This window comes from Lissotriton helveticus, chromosome 10, assembly GCF_964261635.1.
Source record: "Lissotriton helveticus chromosome 10, aLisHel1.1, whole genome shotgun sequence".
Taxonomy (NCBI): Eukaryota; Metazoa; Chordata; class Amphibia; order Caudata; family Salamandridae; genus Lissotriton; species Lissotriton helveticus.
The window spans coordinates 1,180,035,646-1,180,058,285 of record NC_136071.1 but is presented as its reverse complement, the minus strand read 5'-3'; the positions used below and the strand labels follow the sequence as shown (position 1 = coordinate 1,180,058,285).

The window sequence follows — 22,640 nt, the reverse complement described above, 5'->3', positions numbered from 1 at the left end:
CAAAGCCGAACAGTCAGACAGACAGAGGCATGCCCTTATTAAGGGTATGTATCCTCTTCTTGCCGAGGGCTTGCCAAAAGCGACCCCGGAGGCATCCAGTAATTTCCCGCCACCACTAGTTCCGACCAAGCTACGTCACAAACCGACCGCAGCTGATATTTTTATTTCGTCCTATCTGGACGACACAGTCCCTGAATATGCAGATCCTGTTCGCGCTCCGCCAGTCCCTGTAAATCAGGCACATCCTGCTCCTCCAGACACCGGGGCACCCCATGCAGTACCTGCTACGGTACCCCCGGTCCAGCCAGCATTTCAATTTCCCGCTCCGCCACGAAGAATATCAGTCGACGATTCTAGTCTAGGGGCCGCAGGAGGAGGTCCTCCTCAAACCCCGCCGCCACGCAAGCGTTTATCAGCACTCGAATTACATGCTCAAGCATCACAGCGTACTCCCAAGAGTAATAAGTCTGTTGCAGAAATCAGGCAAGCCCTTGGCGAATGTGCCTATGACCCAGTCCCAGGCGAGAATAATATGGTTTTATATTCAGTACGCGTAAGGAGGGTGACCGAGTATCTAGTCACCCTACCCAATATGAAAGAAGATCTAGACAGAATATATCGTTTCATCCGTACAGGGGATGATCCAGAAAGTATTAGTGATGCCATGTCTCAAAGGAAAGCTGAGATCCAGCGTATGATATTAAAGTTTTTAATTAACTGTCTAATAAGAGAACAAGATTACCCGTCTAAAGATCCGGCCGAAATGAAAACCCTGACAAAGTGGAGTGATAATATAGCCGAGGGTAAGCACAATACCATTAGTGCCATGGAGAGTATGTACAAGAAAATCCGTAGAGAAATAATAAAGATACACGAACAACGTAAAGCAGCACAAGTAAGCGAGAAAGAAAGTAACTCTGATACTGAAGAGGTAGAGGACGAGAATCCCGCCAGAATAGCGTATGTAGGAAAATTTAGATTTCCAGATCGCCATTTACGCCTAGAACACAAGTCAATTTTCCATCATTCAGCACCAGAACAAGGTTCCCTAGAACAAGTATTCCAAGCTACCGATCACATTCTGAAATCACGAATCGGTTACAGTGAGTTAAGTACCATGCATGAACAGGAACTAGCCCGATCAGCAGTCCGATGGATTACTGATTCTACCACTTTTCCAGACAAAATAGTGGCACAAATGTTTCTGAAATTGCCCCCAGCCGAGCAGCGACTGGTGGATATGTATATGATCCAGCACCTCATTACATTGTATGAGGGTCAGCATTCCGATCCAGGTCCGTTACACGATATCCTGAACGAGTTACTCCAGTATAGATGGAGAGGTCTAGGTACCGACTTAATTAGTGTCATTCTAGAGCAGCGCCACAAATATAGAACGTTTCTGAACCCGCATTTTGTTCATGTCTCACCCCCAGAAAGTAAACCATTTTACATGGAAAGACAGAACCCGTTACGAGAAGTGCATCCAGTTAAGACAGAGGACGGGGAAATGCAACGAGTGTTTGTTTACACCCCGATTACAAAGATGGAACTCCTCGAAATGAAGAAATTAATTCCCTGTCATGACAAAGATCCAGCAGGGTTCCATAGAGAATTAAAAGACATGCTCCGTATGGGAGAATACACTTACCCAGATATCATTAAAATGTTAAAGGTCCTGTTGCCCGCAGGGGTGTATGAAAAGCTAAAGGAAAAAGAATGGGAGGTGGGAGAGAAAAAGATCGATTGGGCAGTTCTAGAAGCTGAAGACAAGGCACGAGTACCAGGTACCGGTCTAGGAGAGAAATGCAAAGAATTACCAGAATTATTGATTCAAGTTTTACCCAGATTATTGACAACTAGAAAAGAAGACTGGGATGCAATCTCAGCCTGTAAACAGAAACAAGAGGAAGATATTAGTGATTTTTATTCTAGGTTTGAAAAATGCTTTAGCATCAATAGTGGCCTCAAGACAAGTAGTGAGTCATACCCTCACCTTTTTGTTACTAAATTAGTCGAGAATTCAAGCCCACAAATTAAAAATCGAGTTTTGAAAGTCGAAAGTACCTGGCAAGCTAATACTCCGTCCCAGATGCTCCAGATGCTTCAGTACCACCAGAATAGAATCAGGGAAGAGCAAGAACACGAGAGAAAACGTATGAAAGACACGAAAATGAAAGTACTAGTTGCACAATCTGTTCCTCAAGACAGTCAGAAGAGGGGTCCGAATCAAGCCAGTCATCCTGCAGCTCCCGTTAAAGGGAACTGCAATTATTGTAAACAGCCAGGTCATTTTATAAATGAGTGTGCAGTTCTGAAACACAACATAGCTACTGGTAAGACTAAAGAAAGACCACGTCCGCCTAGACAAGAGCAAGTTTCACAGACTCCTCAGCCACAGAATGCACAACAGACAGTTACAGCACCGCAGCCTATTGCTGCAACACAGCATGTTACATCACAGATGTACCAGTATGCACAGTCTGAGTATCCAGAGTACCAGCAGTATTCATGAAACAGCCTAGAGAGGGAGGTAGGCTTGCCTCTCATCGAGATACCTGTAGATCAAGAAGGTCCCTATGTTCACAGTCAAGTATTAGGGAAAGACAGAAAGTTTTTGATTGATACAGGGGCAAGTAGGACCACAATTAGTCATGCCGAAGTTCCAGGGGCTCCGCTCTCAGGCTCAAGAAATGTTTCCCTTGGATTTTCAGGAAAACCTATCGTAAATGAGATTTCAAAGCCAGTTACTCTAGAAGTAGGTCCATTGTCCCGCACTACTGATCTGTTACTTACTAAGTCATGTCCAGAAAATCTATTAGGCATTAAAACACTGAAAGAGTTAGGCGCAGTTATATGTTGTTCCCCAGAGGGAATACGATTGTTCCTACGTGACTTTAAGGGTCACTATGTGTTACGAGATTTTGATCCAAGATTGTCTAATGTTCCGCAGCATTTATGGGCGCAAGGTCCAACTGATGTAGGTTACATGCAAATCACACCCCATCGTGTGACTCTCAAACCAGGTGTAGTGTTACCACGAATCAGACAGTACCGATTGCCACCTGAGGCTGTAGCAGCCTTATCCAAAATTATTGACGAGCTCATCGCTCAAGGAGTAGTTGTAGAAACTGACTCCAACGTATGCAATTCTCCGATCATTCCAGTCATGAAACGTACTGATCCAAATGCACCCCCAGTATATCGATTAGTGATCGACCTACGAGAACTTAATAAATGTATTATTCCTCAGTACCCAGTTGTCCCAGACATCTCTTCCCTATTAACAGCCATTGATTCCGAAGCCACGTTCTTCACTGTCATAGACCTCAAGAACGCATTTTTCAGTGTTCCAATTCATCCAGACAGCCAGTTTCTTTTCGGATTCTGTTTAAATGGAAGGAGCTATATGTTCACACGCGCTCCTCAAGGTTTCACAGAAAGTCCTAGTATTTACAGTCAAGCACTCAAGAGACAACTAGACAACATTCACATGCCAACTGACACTGCCCTGCTCCAGTATGTCGATGATCTACTGATCACAGCCCGTTCTGAACGTGATTGCGAGCGAGCGTCACTAACGGTTCTGTATTTCCTGGCCGAGATGGGGCACAAGGTGTCCCCTTCGAAGCTTCAATTCTGTGTCCAGCAAGTGGTATACTTAGGACACTTACTGTCCAAGAGGGGTAGGCAGTTGACACCAGACCGTATCCAGTTAATAGCGAGTCTTCCTCAGCCCAAGACCCAGAAGGAGGTACGTGCCTTTATCGGCCTTACTTCTTATTGTAGACAATGGATTCCTCAGTATGCATTTCTAGCCAAGCCACTGATACAGTTAACGACACAGGAGGCAGCCGTATCGACTGTTCTCCCTTGGACATCTGAACATACACTTAGTTTCAACGAGTTAAAGAAAGCTTTATGCCAAGCTCCAGTTCTAGCCACACCGAACTACAGTAAGCTTTTTACACTTTTCGTCACAGAACGCGAAGGTACAGCATTATCTGTTCTCACACAAGATCAAGCAGGACAATACAAGCCATGTGCTTATTTTTCGAGCACATTAGATCCAGTCGCCCAGGCGCTGCCTGCGTGCCTCAAGTCAGTTGCAGCCACAGCCCTAGCTATCAGACAAAGTGATTCCATAGTCTTAGGACATACCTTGACAGTACAAGTCCCACACTCCGTGGAAGTTCTTTTAAACCGAACGCAAACTCAGCACTTGACAATTGCACGTTTAACAGGTTATGAATTGACACTGTTCCAGCCACACATAGAAATCAGACGCTGCAACATCCTGAATCCTGCTACACTGTTACCATCAGCTAATTCAAATTCTGCCACACATGATTGTGTGGAAGTAGTTAACATTACGACAAAACCAAGGCAAGATCTGACAGATATTCCGTTACCAGACCCCGACCTGACACTTTATGTGGATGGTTCATGTATGAGAACTAGTACAGGAGAACTAGTAGCCGCGTATGCAGTGACTACTGACACCGAAGTTATTGAGACACACCGTATTGACACTCTGTCCGCTCAAGCAGCAGAGCTAGTTGCTCTGACACAAGCCTGCATACACGCCAAGAACCTGAAAGTTAATGTTTACACAGATTCACGCTACGCATTTGGAGTTGTACACGACTTCGGAGTGCTCTGGCAGGAGAGAGATTTCATGACTTCTCATGGAACCAAGATTCAGCATGGTCTCCTTATTCAAGCTCTGTTAGATGCCATACACTTACCGACATCTATCGCTATCATGAAGTGCAAAGCACATACGAAGGTCACTGACATTATTTCTCAAGGTAACGATCTAGCAGATCGCACAGCCAAGCTTACAGCACAGACTCCAGACATTCCAGTTAACATGACACATACTCCAGATCCGACTACATGCATGACAGTTAAGGACCCTACTCAAGATGTCATAGATATCCAGTTACATGCTACTCCCGATGAAATCAAGAAATGGTCCGAACAAGGAGGGGTCCAGACAGATCAAGGATGGTTAACGAAGGGTAGAGCCACATGGTTTCTCCCCGACTCTATGGTTCAAGTCATTATTAATACCGCACATAGTCCAGCACATTTAGGGGAAAAAGCTATGTTAGACAGTATCCAGAACATTTGGTTCAACAAGCATTTACGAGCTGCAGCCAAGCAGAAAGTCCGTACCTGTATGATATGTTGTCAGTTTAATCCAGGTAAAAGTGTCCCGGTGGAACAAGGTGGATTCCAGCCCCCTGACCACCCTTTTGAAGTCCTCCAGATGGATTATATTCAGATGGAGCGATGTCGAGGTTTCAAGTATGTCCTTGTAGTTGTATGCGCTTTGTCCAGGTGGACAGAAGCATATCCAGTCCCAGATTACACAGCCACGACCACTGCCAAGCAGTTGGTTCGTGAGTTCTTCCCCCGTTATGGACTCCCTAGGGTCGTGTATTCTGATAACGGCCAGCCATTCTCATCTGAACTCATGAAGCATGTTTCCCTTTTGCTAGGGTACCAGTGGAAGTTCCATTGTGTACGCCATCCTGAAGCAGCCGGTCTCGTTGAGAGACATAATCAGACTCTGAAAATCCGAGTCGCCAAAATATGTAAAGAAAAAGGTGTGGACTGGCTAGTAGCTCTGCCAGTTGCTCTATTTTATATGCGCATGGTCGCACATTCCAGATCAGGTCTGTCCCCGTATGAGGTCGTTTTCGGCCGCCCCCCTAACATGTGGGGTACTCCTAGACCCCGAAGTATTACCGATGTTTCAAGTAATATGCTGACAGATTACCTAGCTTCCTTGATGTCTGCCCTCAACTCATGTCGTTCACAGGTTGCCGCCGCATTTCCAGACAATACCGAGGTGGCACCGCATGAAATCGTTCCAGGATCCATGGTGATGGTGAGGAACTTTGACAGATCAAGTCCGCTGGAGCCTCGATGGAAAGAGCCCCGACAGGTCCTCCTCACTACCCGTACAGCCGTGAAGTTGGAAGGACGCAAAGGCTGGGTACACCTTTCTCATATTAAACTTTTTAATGGACTGAAACCCGCCTTAAAGAACATTTCCCAGGATTCAAAGGATTGCCAGAATATTGTTCTCAAGGACTGTCCCGCAAAAGACATTGTTACAACCCCTCCCCTGTTAGAGAAAACTCCGCAGCAGGTGTATAAACAGAAACTACGGTCTAGTAAAATAAGTCAGTCAGTTTGATTGTCTAAGTCCTCCCCTAGGTGAAACGGTTAGACTGTTTCTGACATGTATAAAATAGACCCCCATAGTGAGAGAGTTAGTCAAAACTCAATCCGATGTATCGTTTTTCTATGTTTTATATTGTTTTCCAGCCTTATGATTTCCTGCACCAGTTATGCATTTTTCCTGTATTTCCCAGTTTCACATGTAAATAAGTCTGCTAATGCTACAGCAGAGCACACGTTTAGTGATCTGCCCCCTCATGAACTGTCCTACCGCCTCGCTATGCGAAATAACTCATTTATCCGTATGTTACATTACTCACACCAGACCAACAATGCCACTAATTGTTGGGTGTGTGGTCGACTCCCCCCTTTCCAGACCCCGAAGGGAGTTCTGCCACTTTTTCCTTATCCATTTTCACATAATGGTTCGTGTGGAGCATGGTCCACGTTAACGTCATCCTCAACAGATATGTCTTTTCTTAACAGTACATGTTTCCCAGACAAGCAAGGTCTCCCTCACCGAACAGGTTTAGATCTAGAAAATGAAGTGTATAATTTAGGTAATTATTCGTCGAATTTCATGGTCTTGAATGTTCAGTCTGATACTACTCCAGACTTACCTGCTATTTCAGTACTACCAGTCAAAGGCGAATTATGTGTCCGAAATTATGGTTCCGTACATGTAGGACATAGTGATTGTACTACTATTGTCAAGTATAGTGACAGTGGGAAATCTATCTTTAAAACTTCACGTCATTCATATTTTATTTGTGGTCAAACCGCATATGTTCGTCTGCCCCTCGATTGGGAGGGAACCTGTTACATTGCCTTCCTACTGCCACCAGTTTTCCTAGCCCCACCTGATTATCATAGAAACACACATCTAGTACACATTAGACATAGAAGGGAGTCCCCAATTGTCGATTATACTGAAACTGCTCTAGAACAATATACCGATTTCAATAAAGGTTTCTTCTTCTTTATAGGACCTATCCAGAATAGTAAGTTAATCCGTAGATTAACCAGAACCCTTGAAGCTGTAGTAAATGAGACTGCCTCTGCTCTAGGTAACTTAACTGAAGAGCAATCTGCTATGAGATTTGTCGTTTTACAGAATCGTCTCGTCCTTGACGTCATACTGGCCGATAGGGGCGGGGCTTGTAGAGTCATCGGATCTAGTTGCTGCATTTTCATTCCAAATAACGCGCCGTCTGTTTATTCAGCTATAACCAGACTCCATAAAATTGCCCATCTGATACACCAAGATCCAGGCACCTGGACATGGTCCGGCTGGTTCTGGAATATATTTTCCGCATGGGGATGGAAAATATTGTCCTTTCTAGGTATTGCAGTAGCGATCATATTCAGCTGCTGCCTCTGTATACAATGTGGCCCTGCGATTTGCGGCATTTGTGCTACCTCTTGTATTCCTAGTCCCAAGCCCCGTTCTAAATCCCGTTCCAAGAGAATTCGAGATGAGCAAATGATACTGTATGAAATGATAGATGGTATCATGAATATTGATGTTTCCTGATGGAAACGTAGTGACAAGGAGGGAATGTGGAAAAGTAAATTTTGCCATGTTCTGTGTCCCTACGTGTCATCCATCATATGTTATGTGTGCATGATTAAATATGCACATGCATTCCCCATGTCTGATTAATGACGCAATTACAGTTGTGTCCCCCTCTAGTATGCTAGTTTCCAGTCCTCGTGAATACTACGAATATCAGGCCTATGTAAAGCTACGTTGCCACGTTTCTCAGTGTGCACGTTATTCTATTATAAAGTCCCCGTTTCTAGGCCTCAAAAGGGCCCGGACACCAGATTCAGCTCCTGTCTCCTGAAGCCTCGCTGAGGAGGGATACAGCCCCCACCTGTATCCTCGACCCTTCACTTACTTCCTGCCTCGCAGTGCCCGGCCCAGCCTGGCTCAGTCTCTGAGTCTGCCAAGAATATGTTATGATTCCAGTTATCAGTTCAGTCCTCCTTCTCTGCATTCCTAAGCTACTGAACTGCATCAATAGTTTCCGTCATTGTCTAGCCTTCACGTCTCCACGTTAGAGAAATACTGCATTTAATGGTCATTTAATATTCTTCATCACGCACTACATGTAGAATAATGCATGGTCCAGTCTCAGGATCACGTTAGCCTTTCCCCTCTTGACTTCTAGTTCCTATCAACATGTTCCCTAAACATCAGATACTAGATAGGGTTTAGGTACATGTCGCTCCGACCCTCCAGACTTCAGTCTCTGCTCCTAGCACAGAGTTCATAGCCCCCAGCTTCTCCTAGTGATACGTCATTGCTAGTTTGCGCGCACCATCAGGTTAGAGGTCCCGGCTCCTCAGGTAGCCCCCTCCATGGTTTCCGCCCCATTCATGACATATCCTGTTACGTCTGCACCACATGTCTATGTATACGCCCAGTTACACCTACTTTCGCCCTTATCTTTCGCGACTGCTACGCGTCACACCTACTGCTCCACCCACTGCTACGCCCACTGCAATGTAATGCTATGTGTTTGCGTTATGTATATATGCTCATGTATTGTTATTAAAAGCCAGCGCGCTCATCCCAGATCCAGCCCCAGCAGCTGCTGGGCCCTGTCACCCTGTCATCCTATTCCTATGCAGGTTGTCCTGTTCCTGTCCTTATGCTGTATTAAACCTGCAAAACTCCTACTACCTCGAATCTTGACTCTTATTTATTGAGCTATCTGTTATGATATATGTCTAGTCAAAAATAGGGTATTATTTATTTATTTACCACAAACTGCCAAACTCATTGGAGGACTTCAGGAAGATGCTGCTGGCGAAGAAGGTGAAAGTCTCTGGTGGAATCCAAAGGTGGCTTCAAGATAAGAAGTGCCTGCAAGCAGAGGATACAAAGTCTATGCCACTCAGAAGTGACCAGGAGGCACAGAAGACGAATGCCCACCTATGTCGGGTGTTGCAGGAGAGTTGACATGACTTTTGAGCTGCAACTGTGTGGACCAGGCGAGGCTGTTGAAGACCAGGAGCCATTCACAAGCTGTCCCACGTCGGATGTCGAGAGTTGAAGGGGTCGGTGTCCGTTGGGAACACCAATAAGCCTTGGCAACTGCAAACAATGTGGTAAGCGAAAAAGGTGCAGTGTCGGGACCACGAAGGTCCAAGGGACTCACCACAAGCAGGGGAGTCAGAGTAGGCCCCGAGCAATCAGGGAAGCCCACTGGAATCAAAGAAGACCCTCAAAAGGACCCACAGGCCTGAGGCACTGAAGTCGCTAGAGGACCTCGAGCAGCTCACCAAAGATGTGGCCCACGGTGCACGAGATACGGTGAGGAAGGAGTTGTTGTTCACAGGAAATGCTTCAGGTTGGGGCTACTTGGAGCCTGACGTTCTCTGAGGAAGAGAGCCAACAAGCCTTTGCAACAATAAGTTGTCGCAATGCACAGGGGTTCAGTTCCTGTAGTTCCAACAAGGGATACTGGCCTCCGACTCAGTGAGAAGACAGTGCAGGCCTCGATGGAGTTGAAAAACTACCACCTGTGTTGCTGACTTTTTCATAGCTATTCTCCCTTGGGCAGCACAGTCAGTAGCGTTATAGCTGGAAGTGATGAAACAGAGCTTTATATAAGTGCCACCCCTTCGGAGTCTGTGTGAGCCCAGGATCAGCAGACCGGTCAGCTTGGTTGCGGTGCCTACAGATGCAGGGAAGTGGCTTTTTCACTTCAAGGGAGATTCCTTCAGATGTCTTGGATGCCCACAGTTCTTGGAAGGATCCTGTATGAAGCAGAGACACAGACGTTGCAGCAGACTTGCAGGAGCAGCATCAGTCTTTCCAGTTGCAGTCTCGGTGCCCAGAGCAAGGGTCCAGCAAAGTCCAGAGTGCCCAGACAGTTGAAGATGATATTAATCTTGTTCCATGATGAATCTGGGGACCCACCCACAGGTAAGTCCTTAAGTACCCTAAGGAAAGAGTTCAGACAAGTCAGGGTTCCATCCCCGAGGAGGGGCTGAACAGTGGGTAGGATACTCCGATGTTCTTTGTCCAGATGTGCCCCAGTGCTGGAGCCAACGGCTCCCTGAACTGATTTGAACTGGATATGTATGCAAGGAGAGCACCAAGTGTGCCCTTCAAGTAGTTTTAGTGGCGCTACAAAGTACCCTCACCCTGCCCCAATACACTAAACCCTGTCTGAGAGGTGGTCACACCTCCTGTGACAGGATATCGATTGTTCTGCCTTCCCCTGCTCTAGCTTGGCTCAGCAGCAGGAGGGCAGAAACATGTGTCTGGTTGGCAGCAGCCCTAGCTTGCTGTCCGGTTCTAGAAGATTGGTACCGGGAACAATGAGGTCCCCCGCAGGAGCTTTACAGTGCATAGAATCACACCTCCCACACCGTTTACAGTGTGGGGGTATGATTTGTTATGGTGTGGGAGTATGATTCCAACATGTTTGATACCAAACACAACTGGGTCACTTTCAGCCAGTTTAGAGCTGGTAATCACATAATGATGCACAGCCACTCTATATGTCATAATGACTTATGCACTTACAACACAGGAGAATGGACTCCGAAGGTTGTAGGGGTGCCATGCTCTTGCAGGGGCACCCTCACACTTGGAACCGAGCACCCTGCCTTCAGGATTGAAAGGTCTGTCTTAAGGATGACTTTTAGGTTTTAAGTGCAGTGACCTCAGATATAGGGAAACCTGTATCTGTCGTAAGTGGTGCTAGCTCCAGCTTACACAGACTGCAATGGCAGGCCTGGAGTGACAATTCAAATGGTCTCTCCTGGGCGGCATCATACATGCTTTAGCCCATGGGAGACCCCTGGTGTACCTGGGCCCTTGGTTCCTCAGTAACATATACTAGGGACTTACAAGGGTACACCAGCAGCCAATCTGGGATGTACCTAAGTACTCACCATATCCAACTTAGGGGAGAAAGCACAGAGGCGGGGGTCCTGATTAGCAGGATCCCAGTCAGACTAGTCAGAAACAGTATAACACCAGGCCAAAAGTGGGGGTAACCATAAAAGCAGATCCTACTTTCCTACAATAGGTATACTTGCAAACTATTGTAGAAGGTATCCTTTAGGACTTAAGGTGCTTAGGGCCCAAGGTCCAAGAAACCACCAGTAGGTCCGAGTGCACTGTCCTGGAGTGTGCGGGTGCAGAAGTTCTGCTTGCATTGTTAGCCTCGACCACTACGCGGTAAAGTGTAAAAGGACCAGTGAAAACAACAGAGTCTGCAAGGGGGGACTTGGGGATAAGTCCGACAGAACCAAACATGGGGCTCTGTTCATGTGGACTCCTATTTCAAGGGGACGCAGTCTGAAGTAGTGTATTGTGGGGCTTGGGTGCAGAGGTGCTGACTGGTTGGCCACTTTGCGTTGGAGGTTCTCACGGTGCTTGGGGTACCTGTAGAGGAGGTAAAAGAAAGACAGCAGGGCCACTCTCGGTGTGGACTTCATCTCTCCTGAAATCCCTCGATGTGCAGGTGTTTGCAGCAGTGGTGGTCAGATTGAACAAACAAGCCTTGGTGGCTGTAAGTGCACCAGTAGTCAGGGTAATTGGGTCAGTGAAATTGTCAAGGTTCCAGCAGTAAGACTGGGTCTGACTCGAAGTAGTGTTAAAGTCCTTATTTCTCGCAGTGACTGCTCTTATTTGGGCTTCCCTTGGATCCTAGTAGATAAATCTGAGTTTCTGGTGTCAGAGAACAGTCTAAATACTGAATTTAGGGGGTGTTAAGAGGAATGTAAGTTAGTTGCCAATGGGCTACTTACCCCTGGGTTGACTACACCTCCATATAGCCACTGCCTGTAGAGAGTGGGCATACACCTGACCCAGAGTTCCTAGTTTCACCAAAAACCCTTCTTTGAGTGTCCACTTCAGGTGGCCCACCTTAGGGGTGTGCCTAGCCTGATAGGGGGGCACGCCCACTGACTAGCTAATATTCCCAATGGGCCCCAGGGCAGTGGGTAGTATTCTCTAGGTCTGGAGGAAGCTGGAGTCGTATATCAAAGGCGGCAGAGACTTTGAAGCCTCTGCTAAATCACTAGACATCCTGCTGGAGGAGGTGTAAAAACCTCCTCCAAAAACAGGTTTTGCTTCTGACCTCTGAAAGCGAGGGCTCTCCGTGGTAGGTTCAGAAACTCATCGGTGGTGGCAGGCTGGAAATGTCCAGACGGTCAGCACACTAAATGGCTGATAGGTTTCAGGGGGTACCTCTAAGGTGCCCTCTGGGTGCATGTCATAATAATCCCAACACTGGTTTCAGTGTGGATTTATTAAGACGAGGTGTTTGATACCAAACATCATTAGTTTCAGTAAAGCTATTATGAAGCTGTCCAGTGCCCAGTACAGTATGCTTAAGAAGGCTTCCTGATCACTTGCAATGTCGTGGCAATGGAACTAGACATCACAGGGGCATATTTGCCCATGCAGATATGCCCTCACATATAATATAATGCATCCTGCCTTAGGGCTCTAAGGCCTGCTGTAGGGGTGACTTACATATAGTATATGCAGTGTGCATAGGACACAGGGAGTGTTCCATTAGTGTTTTCACAATGGTTTGCACCATTTCATGCATCCTGCAATTGCAGCCTGTATGTCATTTTTGTGTTAGTCCCTTTGAGTGCATAATGCATGCTGCAGCCCATAGGGACCTTCTTTAGTGCCCATGATCAGGACACCAGAGGTACCATTTACTAGGTACTTACAGGGGTGCTAAAGTTCATGCCAATTGGGTTACAATTAGACATTTACCTGCTTTAAGGGAAAGAGCACTGGGACTGGGGGCCTGGTTAGCAGTGACCCGGTGCACTTTCAGTCGAAAAGCATCAGTACTAGTGCAAAAATTGGCGATGACCATGTCAAAAAATGGCACTTCCAACACTCATACAGGAACTTCTAAACCTATTCTACATGTGCCTGCTGAGCAACAAGTTCAAAGCAGTATCCCACACTATGTAAAATCCTGTACACAGCTGCTTACCTTAAGAGGTTGAACAAAAACAGAGGGCCAAAAGGAGAAAAAAGATGGTGGATTCCCATAAGTCAGAATCTGCTTCCCCACAGTATGATACGAGACTGTTTTTGACACTTGGATAGAGCACTACTTGTTGACACTTGAACAGGTCATGCGACTGCACAGCTACGTGGGGCCTAAGATCTGTAGTGCCTTGAATGTGTATGTGAGGAGTTTGAAATGAGTGAGCCTGTGTATCAGGAGCCGGTGGAGTCCCTGAGGTGTGGTGTTATGTTAAAATCAATTTGTAGAGCGCTCGTACGCCCGTGGGCTTCATGGCGCTATAGGAAAAGTGAAGAATCCGTCCAACATAACACTGAGCTAACAATGGCTAATGGTAGGCTTGAGAGAACAACCAAGTTTTTAATCCCTTACGAAAGGTGAGTAAATCCTTACTCTGCCTAATCGGTAATGGGATGGAGTTCCAAAGTGAGGCTGCTAGATGGCGAAAACAGCAGCCTCCCTGTCGCTTCCTTTTGAAGCGAGACACCTCCAGTAGGGATTTTTGCGCAGAGCGCAAGCTTCTGGTGGGTATGTATTTAGAGATCAGGCAACGAATAAAGGCAGGGCCTTTATCTTGTGTGGCCTTGAAGGTGATACACCCTGCTTTAAAGGCTATGCGCTGGGAGATCGGAAGCCAGTGTAGCTTTTCTAATCCAGGTTTAATAGAAGACCATTTTGGCTGTTGTAGAATGAGTCTCGCCGCCTGATTCTGGACAAGTTGAAGTCTCTTCGACAGGCCCACTGGAAGTCCCAAATAGACGCTGTTGGAATAGTCCAGGCGGGACATGACCAAAGCAATAGTAACCTGGATTAAGGCAGACTGGGTGAGAAGATGAGCAATCTTTTTTATTTTCCTCATTTGGAAAAAGCTTGCTGAGACCACGGCGCCCACCTGGGTTTTTAAGGACAGGTCCGAGTGGAGCGTGATGCCTAAGCTCTTTACAGCAGTGGACCTTACAGGGGGGATGCCCAGGTCTGCTGGCCAGAAGTTATCACTCCAGCTGGATAAACTGTTCCCGGGCAAAAGTAGTTCTGTTTTGCCTGGGTTGAGTTTTAGATGATTTTCGTTCATCCAGCATTGGATGTGTTTCATGGTGTTCTGAAATTCGGACACAGCATCAGGGATGTTCAGATGAAATATTAGCTGTAAATCGTCCGCGTAGTTGAACACCGTGACATTAAACTTCTTAAGGGAATAAAGAAGAGGGCGGAGATAAAGATTAAATAATAAGGGGGATAATGACGACCCCTGCGGAACTCCACAGGTGGGCGTATGCCTAGTGCCTATAAAGCTGCCCAGTTGAATTGCCTGAGTCCGGCCCTCGATAAAGGAAGTAATCCAGCTCAACGCTGGTCCTCTAAGGCCGGCCTGTTCGACACGGTTGAGCAAGATGTCATAGTCAACCGTGTCGAACGCAGCTGAGAGGTCAAGCAGCACCAGGGCTTGGTGTGTATCGATATCCGCATTGGCTCTAAGGTTGTCCTGAACCGCCAGAATCACCGCCTCTGTTGAATGGCCCGGGCGAAACCCCGCTTGATTAGGCTCCAAGTAGTTAGTGGTCTCGATGAAATTAGAGACACTCTTAGAGACATGAGCCTCCAGCACCTTTGAGAGGTAGGGCAGCAGGGAGATAGGTCTGTAGTCTGTAAGATCCAAAGGATCCTTCCCTTGTTTTTTTACCAAAGGTATAAGGAGAGATTTTTTAAAATCTGTGGGGACTCTGCCTTGTCTGAGGGATTCATTGAGGATAGGCAGGAATGCCTGTGGAAGGGATAGGCCTACTTCTCTAAAGATCGAAGGGGGACAGATATCATTAGGTGACCCTGATTTGATCCTTTGAAGAAGTTCCGACAATTGTTTGGAATCAATCGGGGGGATGTGGTCTAAGATCTCTGGATTCATGTATGTGTCCTCAGTGATGTTACTGGCAGGGTGTGATGGTATACTTTGTTTAATTGTGATGATTTTTTCAATAAAAAAATTATTCAAATCATCACATAAAGCTTGAGATTGTGCGATAGGTAGGGACGTACGCTCATCGTTACAGAGGTCATTCACTATTCTAAAGATGTCTTTAGTTTGATTCTGAGATTTCAGAATTATGCCTGAAAAATAGTCAGTCTTCCTCTTAAGGATGGTTTTTTGGTAGAGGCGACGGCTCAGGCAGTAGACCTCTTTATCTTGTGGGAGATAATTTCTGCGCCAGATTCTCTCTTTTTGCCTGACCTCTAGTTTGAGTTTTTTGAGGTCCGCAGAGAACCATTTATGAGCCTCTTTGTCGCGTGAGCGGGAGAATTTTACATTAGGTGCATGAATATTGGCAGCACTTTGGATCCATGAGACTAGCGCCCCATAGATATCATCTACGTCCCCCATGTCGTCAGGTGGAGGCAGAGTAGAAACCAGAGTGTCCAGAAAAGCAGAAAGATCTATTGCCCCCCATTTGCGAATTTCCCCTCCAGGCTGAGAAGGAATCTGATGTTGTCTCCTTACTTGAAGGGAAAAATAAACAAAATGGTGATCTGACCAAATACAGGGCTGAATCAAGATAGATAGCAGAGGGAGATTATGCGACCATAGTTGGTCGAGATGGTGGCCTTTCTCATGAGTGGAGAACTGTATGAATTGGGTCATGTTGATGTCAGTAAGTAAATCAAACAATTCTCTCGCCTGGATATCAGTGTCCAGGATGTCGAACCACAGATTAAAATCTCCAATGAGGATAGTATGGGGATATTTCATAGTAATTGACGCTATTTGTTCGGCAAGTCCTGAGGGAAAGGCAGGCATAGATTGTGGGGGACGGTAAAGTAAAACCAGAGCTATGGCGCGATGGTGTGATGTGAATGCTTATGGCACTAGCATAGTATGTTATAGGACAGTTACTTGCATAGTGCATGTGCCAGCTCTTTCTATTGCTGATATTCGGATAGCAGATCATCCAGCGCCATCAATCATGTGGCTTGGAGAAGATGCAATCCCATACTTTAGAAATTTAAAGTTCTTACCGCCGGAGCCTTGACAAAGCCGTGTCCAAGCAGAGGGTCGTCATAGATCTGGCCACCAGCTCCCGGTTGTGGCTTGCAGTAGCATCTTCCTGGAGGCCCTGGAATCCCTCGCTCTCCCTTTGGTCCCACAATTAGCTGCCCTACAAAAGATGATCACAAAGTGTAAAAAAGGACACTCAGAAAAGGAACCTGTGTGACAGGGCTATTACAGGTTTTTGCGGCACCCACGCTGTTATGTGATGAGGCCCTTCCCTTCTGGCCACAGTCCTGCCCCTTTAGGGCGGTGTATCCCACCCCCTTGCTCCAACCCTTCCTCTATGTCCCACACTACCGCAGAACCCAACCTTCAGCAGGAGATGCATACTATCAATATTTGAACAGCACAAATTCTAAGCACTTTACGTATCTGATGTTAGTATTAATTGATGGAACTCAGTTTACCAACCTCGGAAGGATTGAAGGCTGAGTCTGCCTTGTGGGGGTTCAAACTCATGACCTGCAAATCACAGAGGCAAGTGTTCAACTCACTGACCCATCATACCAACTGCCCCAGAGCTATCCTCCAAGTGCTCCATGGGAGTCTCCAGTCCCTATCTCTCTATGTTTTTTACCTCTATTTCTTTTTACAGTATGATTGCAATTGTTACTCACCTGCTATAAGAATGGGAAACATCCTTTACGACGCAGTAATGACACCGCAGTGCCATTACAACGCAGGTTTCACAGCTCAAGTCGTTATCACGACTTGCACTGGGGGGCGCTCTAGGAAAAGGAATAGTGTAATTTACTAACCAACACCTTCCCTACTGTATGTAGACTGGAGTTGGAATAGTAAATTACACTACTCCTAAGTCCAGCGCCCTCCAACGCAAGTCATTGTAACGACTTGCATTGTAAAACCTGCGTTGTGATGGTCTGCGGTGTTTTATACCGCGTTGTACCATCATACATCCATAAGAACATGACCCTACCCCAATACGAACGTTATACTACTAACTGTTTACACCTGGAGGGCCCACCCACTCCACCCACTGTTCCCTCAACTTATCCAAGGAGGGGGTGGTGTTATTAACTAGGGAGCGGTATATGCGTGAGATGCCACCCTTGCCTACGTCTCCCATCATTGTCTGGGCGTCAGTGGGGCTATATCCGGGGAGCCTCGTGTCTTCCCTGATGTGCGTTTGGAGGGCATGTCGCATCTGCAGGTACTTGTAGAATTGGGACAAATGTAGGGAGTAGCGGGTTTGGAGCTCCTGAAAAGAAAGCCTATGGCCTTGAGCCCCTACGTCCTCTAGCTGTGAGATGCCAATGAGGTCCCATGTTTTAAATCCCTGTAGCTCACTAACCTCCTGGAGCCAGGCCCCCTGCCAGAGGGTCAGCTTATGCGCCCAACCGGTATGGCGCAACGAGGCCCGCCAGGCCAGTAACACGGAGCGTGTCACATCAGGCAATCGGGATGGAATGGACCCCCGTACATCATAGCTTGGATTTGGGGTAGCCACAGCTCACTCATCTGAAGCCTCTAGGCCGGTCAGACCAACTCACATTGAACCAATCATGGACCACCAGGGGACGTACAGCCAAAAAATAGAGATCTAAGTGTGTCATCCCCATGCCACCGTCATTTATTTTAAATCTTAAAAATATATTCCTGGATTACTACTGTTCTTGAGTGTGCCTTTCCACAACGGAAGAGGGTTTGGGTTTTCACAGGATTATTCGTTACCATAAACATATCTAACTAAAGTAATGCTCAATGGTTTGCAGGGTGGTTGCAGTAAATTAGAATTTCGGTTTCTGGTTGGCACATTGACAAAGTCCTTGGTGGCTAAAGGTATAGAAAACCCATTTTCAGCCTGTTTTCTGGAAAGAAATCCAGAAAACATATCAAGGGAATAAGAAATATGGTGGGGGTTTGGTAGGAGGAGAGCAGACAACTGCTAGGACAGGGGAATGGGGAATTAGGGAGAAGTTTAGGAGGCAGTACAGGGGACATGAAGAGTAGCAGAGGAGATACAGAGGGCAAGGATGACTTCTAAGAATGGAACACACAGGCAAAGAGTGGACATCAAAAGTAAGGTGAAGCACATAGAGGACTAAGAGTACATTCAGAAACAATTTGTAGGGGTGTTCAAGGGATGAGGAGTGAGGTGGCACAAATGCTAGAGAGCAGGAGTGGTATGCATTGGGCTGAGTTAAGAAAATATTCTCAGTGCATAAAAGGGCTAATGGAAAAGCAGTAACTCGACTCCTTAGGTTCAATCAAGCACTAAGCTCAAATCTCTCAGAACACAAACATGTCGGCAGGAAGGTTAAAATAGGACCTGAATATGAGAAAGGTGAAGGGAAAGGGATCAGAGTATGGCAGGGGAGCAAGAGGAGGGAGATATGGAAAGTGACTGAGGCGACAGGGAAAGCAGTGGAGCTTTTATGGTGCGTGTGAGGAGCTAATGAGATGATCAAGGAACTTCAAGTAGCAAGTTCACATTTTGTTCTTATTCTGGTTAGCACAGGCAAATAAACCCCTCGAGCTGGATAATCGTATCAGTTTTAACCGGGGCTCGAAAAATCCACTCGCCCGTCAATAAGTACGAGCTCTTTTTGGGTCCTGCCAGCCCTTTCTGGTGAGTAGGAAGACATACTTACCCTTGACCTCTGCCTCTGAGAGCAGGGCAAATGTGACAAGATAGCAAGATTTAAAGGCATCTTTATTGCTCACAAAGTGAATGAGCAATAAAAATGCTTTTAAACTGTGTTAACTTGTCACATTTGTTCAGCTTTCGGAGTCAAAGGTCAAGTGCATTTCAGTTAAGTCGAGTAGATGTTTCAAGTTACTAGACCTGAAATGATTATGATTTTTCAAGCCCTGTTAACTAAAGTGTATAAGGTGACTTTTCCTAGAGGGGAGCCAAGATCACTCTGCTTTCTCAACACACCATACCCTGGAGTTCGCAAATGAAAGTCTCTGTTTGTGTAAAGTACTGTACACAGCAACAGGAAGAACAATTTGAAGCAACTGAAATAAGTCCAGCACTGCAATAGACGCCTTATATGAAGTTCATATATAATGATACATGCCACAGATAGGCCTGGGAGGTTACAGCGCTCCCTCTCCCCTTGTTGGGGAGGGATCCAGCATTCTTGCCCCTGAGTCTCAGATTCCCCTCTGAGAGAGTCCACAGTCAATCAATCAATCATAGGCATTTATAGAGCGCTCTACTTACCCGGAGGGTCTCAAGGCGCTAGGGGGGTGCTGCTACTGCCCGAACAGCCAGGTCTTGAGCTTCTTCCTGAAGGCGAGGTGGTCTTGGGTCAGGCGCAGGTGGGTCGGGAGGGAGTTCCAGGTCTTAGCGGCCAGGTAGGAGAAGGACCTTCCTCCTGTTGTCGTTCTTCGGATGCGGGGGACGGCAGCGAGGGCGTGACTGGCTGATCGGAGGTGTCGTTTGGGAGCGTAGAAGTTGATGCGGTTGTTGAGGTAGCTCGGGCCTTGATCGTGAAGAGCTTTGTGTGCGTGGGTAAGGAGACGGAAGGTGATTCTCTTGTTGACCGGGAGCCAGTGCAGGTCTCTTAGGTGTCCGGAGATGTGGCTGTGTCGTGGGATGTCGAGGATGAGTCTGGCTGAGGCGTTCTGGATCCGTTGGAGTCTCTTCTGGAGCTTGGCGGTGGTTCCGGCGTAGAGGGCGTTGCCGTAGTCCAGTCGGCTGGTGACGAGTGCCTGGGTGACAGTGATTGGGACTCACGTATTATTGAAAAAGGCCTTAATTGGCCTCCTTTAAATGTACCCCTTGCCAAAGTACTCCTTCTCCCCTTGTTGGGGAGAGATCCTGCATTTCTGCCCTGGAGTCTCAGAGACTCCAGGGCAGACAGAGTCTTCTGAGAGAGTCCACAGTGTTTAGGGAATCTCACATTATTGGAGGTTTAGGAATGTTCCCATTATCGCTGGGAACCCATTTACCTTGCAACGTGATAGGCAGACACCCTGTAACTTTTGACGATTCATCTACCTCAGCCGTCACCTACCCAGCCGGACTTTGGGCAGATGTTACTTTGTCTCTCTATCGTATCTAACTCCTACCCCTTCACCCAACCTCCTTCTCCCTCTACGCTCCCTTCTTCTTGCCTTCTATCCCTTTAATGTTTTTCTGCTGAGACCTAGCAATTTGGCCGATACCCAGTGGAGCTACCTGATAGCTGCAGAGGAGATAGGCTGCGGATTCCCCCTTGGCCGTCACATACCCAGCGTCATCTTGGGCAGACTTTCCCTTTGTCTCTCAATTATATCTATACCCTAGTCCTCTCTCCTCTGCCCCCTTACCCTTCTCACTCCATTTTCCTTTTCTTCTATGCTCCTTAAATGTTTTTACTGATATCATTGGTAACTTGTAACTGATGTAATTTTGCAACCATGTGGAACCTTGTGTAAAGTGCTTTGATATCTTCGGGGCTAGCCACCGCTGTATAAACTGTATAAACTGTATAAATAAATAAATGTGGTCTTGTAACTTACTACAGCTTCTTACTCCCAAATTAAATTACCGCTATATATAGCAAATATAGGTTACTTTCAACAATTTCAAATACAACCCACTTGGGTCCCCAAAATAAAATGTTTATTGCAAGATTCATTTTCTTGATATATTTATCATCATATACATGAGCAAGTGTGTAACAGACGGAAATAGCAGGAACACAAATCAACATGGGCTCCCTGGTGCTCCAGTGGCTAGGACTCGGCGCTCTCACCACCGCGGCCTTCGTTTGATTCCCGGTTAGGGAAGACGACTTTGGGGAGAGGTGTGGCGCAGCAGCCAGGGTGACTGACTCCGGGGTGCGGGGCTCACGGTTTGATCCCCAGCAGTAGAGGCAGGTCAGCTCAGCATCATGCGACTCTGGGCAATAGGTCACTTAATCTCCCCAGCGGCCTCCAGCGCCTTGAAACCCTTACGGGTGATTAGTTCCAGCTTTACAAATACCTGGTTGTTTTTTTTAACATGGATATCTCATCAATTAACAAGTATCAACTAAACAATAGCATACTCTGAGGTGACAAATCCATAGATGTGCCAGAATTAGTGTCAACGCAGTTTCAACCTCACTAAAAGGTTTAGTTCCATTTATCAGGCCAGGGTCACGAGGATGTATTTAATTATAAACCTGCCAGAAATCAGTACAAACCTGCTTGTCCGAAGTTCGTCAACAAAGAGGCTATTGTAGGAATTCACTTAAAAAATGTAATAGAGGTACTCTTTATATTCTCAGAATGTTGGCAAATGTATTTGCCCCAATGTTATAGATTACAGGACGCTTCACCCAACCACTAGACAATGTGGTCACCGAGCAGTTGTCACTACCTGGTCCCCTGAAATGGTTCTCTTGAAGCCCATTGCTGCAGTTTAGATTTTATTACAACTCTCATATCTGGTGAACTGAAAAAGGCCCTGCTGCCCTCATAACCTGAGAATCCCACCTGCAGAGTGGCCCAGACTTCGAAGCTGCCACTCTGGCTAATGGTTCTTACCTGGCACTGCTGGACCAGGTGGGCCAGAAGGTCCAGGGCGGCCAGGAGGGCCCATGATGCCTGATGTTCCTGAGTCACCCTTTTCTCCCTAGGACAAAAAAATACATTTATATTGAAATTAAATGAACACATAAGCAAAGCCAACACTGTGATGGTTTACACCTTTGTACTGTTATATCAAAAGATCAGGACGTTTTCTTGCTTTGCCCACATCCTTTTCTTTTACATCTCTTTATTAAGTTGTTCAATTAAGGAGGAATATGAAAAAGAATAGAGAATGAGTGATCCACCTCTTATAGCTAACTTCTTATTTACATCATCAGGACCCACACTCCATCATCCTCTCAGTAAGACATTCTGCACATCAACATTTTAAGTTCTTTCTACCACTTTATAATAAACACCACAGTGGACCTCGTCTTCCTGGTCCAACCAGAATCTGTGGTGATTAGGCATTTTGAATTGTGGCAGCCCCCAGCCAGGCTCAAGCACAACAACCTACAAAGAGAGAGAGAGAGAGAGTGTGTGTGTGAGGTGTCTGTGTGCGAAATTTAGGTACAGTAAGAAGTGTGGTAAATACCTGTGGTGATTCAATGGCATTCCTTTCTTTTGGCTTCCAGCTTTGGTTTTGTACTGTATTATGTTGTAGTATTTCAATAGAGCTTTCCTACCTCCTGCAAAGGTCCTAAAGAGCTTTGCTGATGAAGTCAATGCTTGTGATTCTGAGGTGTATGAATGAGAGGAGAGAATTAGTAGGGGAGTCCTCTAATAGTTTGGTGTGTGACCATAAAGTGTGCTCCAAGCTTGATGCAGTGGTGTGTGAGCATGTTTTACATGTGTGACAGTGACCTTAGAAGTGTGGTAAGTTTACAGGCATACAACAAAAACCAACG

At 46.4% G+C, this 22,640-nt stretch overlaps 1 protein-coding gene across 1 annotated transcript in view; it reads right to left on the bottom strand.

Moving 5' to 3' along the window:
* Nucleotides 1–22,640, bottom strand: part of COLQ (collagen like tail subunit of asymmetric acetylcholinesterase) — a 452,986-nt gene that overhangs the window by 52,807 nt on the left and 377,539 nt on the right. Inside the window, 2 exon segments of the mRNA XM_078662856.1 lie at nucleotides 16,230–16,369; nucleotides 21,748–21,835. Of these exon segments, the coding sequence (XP_078518982.1) occupies nucleotides 16,230–16,369; nucleotides 21,748–21,835 (228 nt within the window).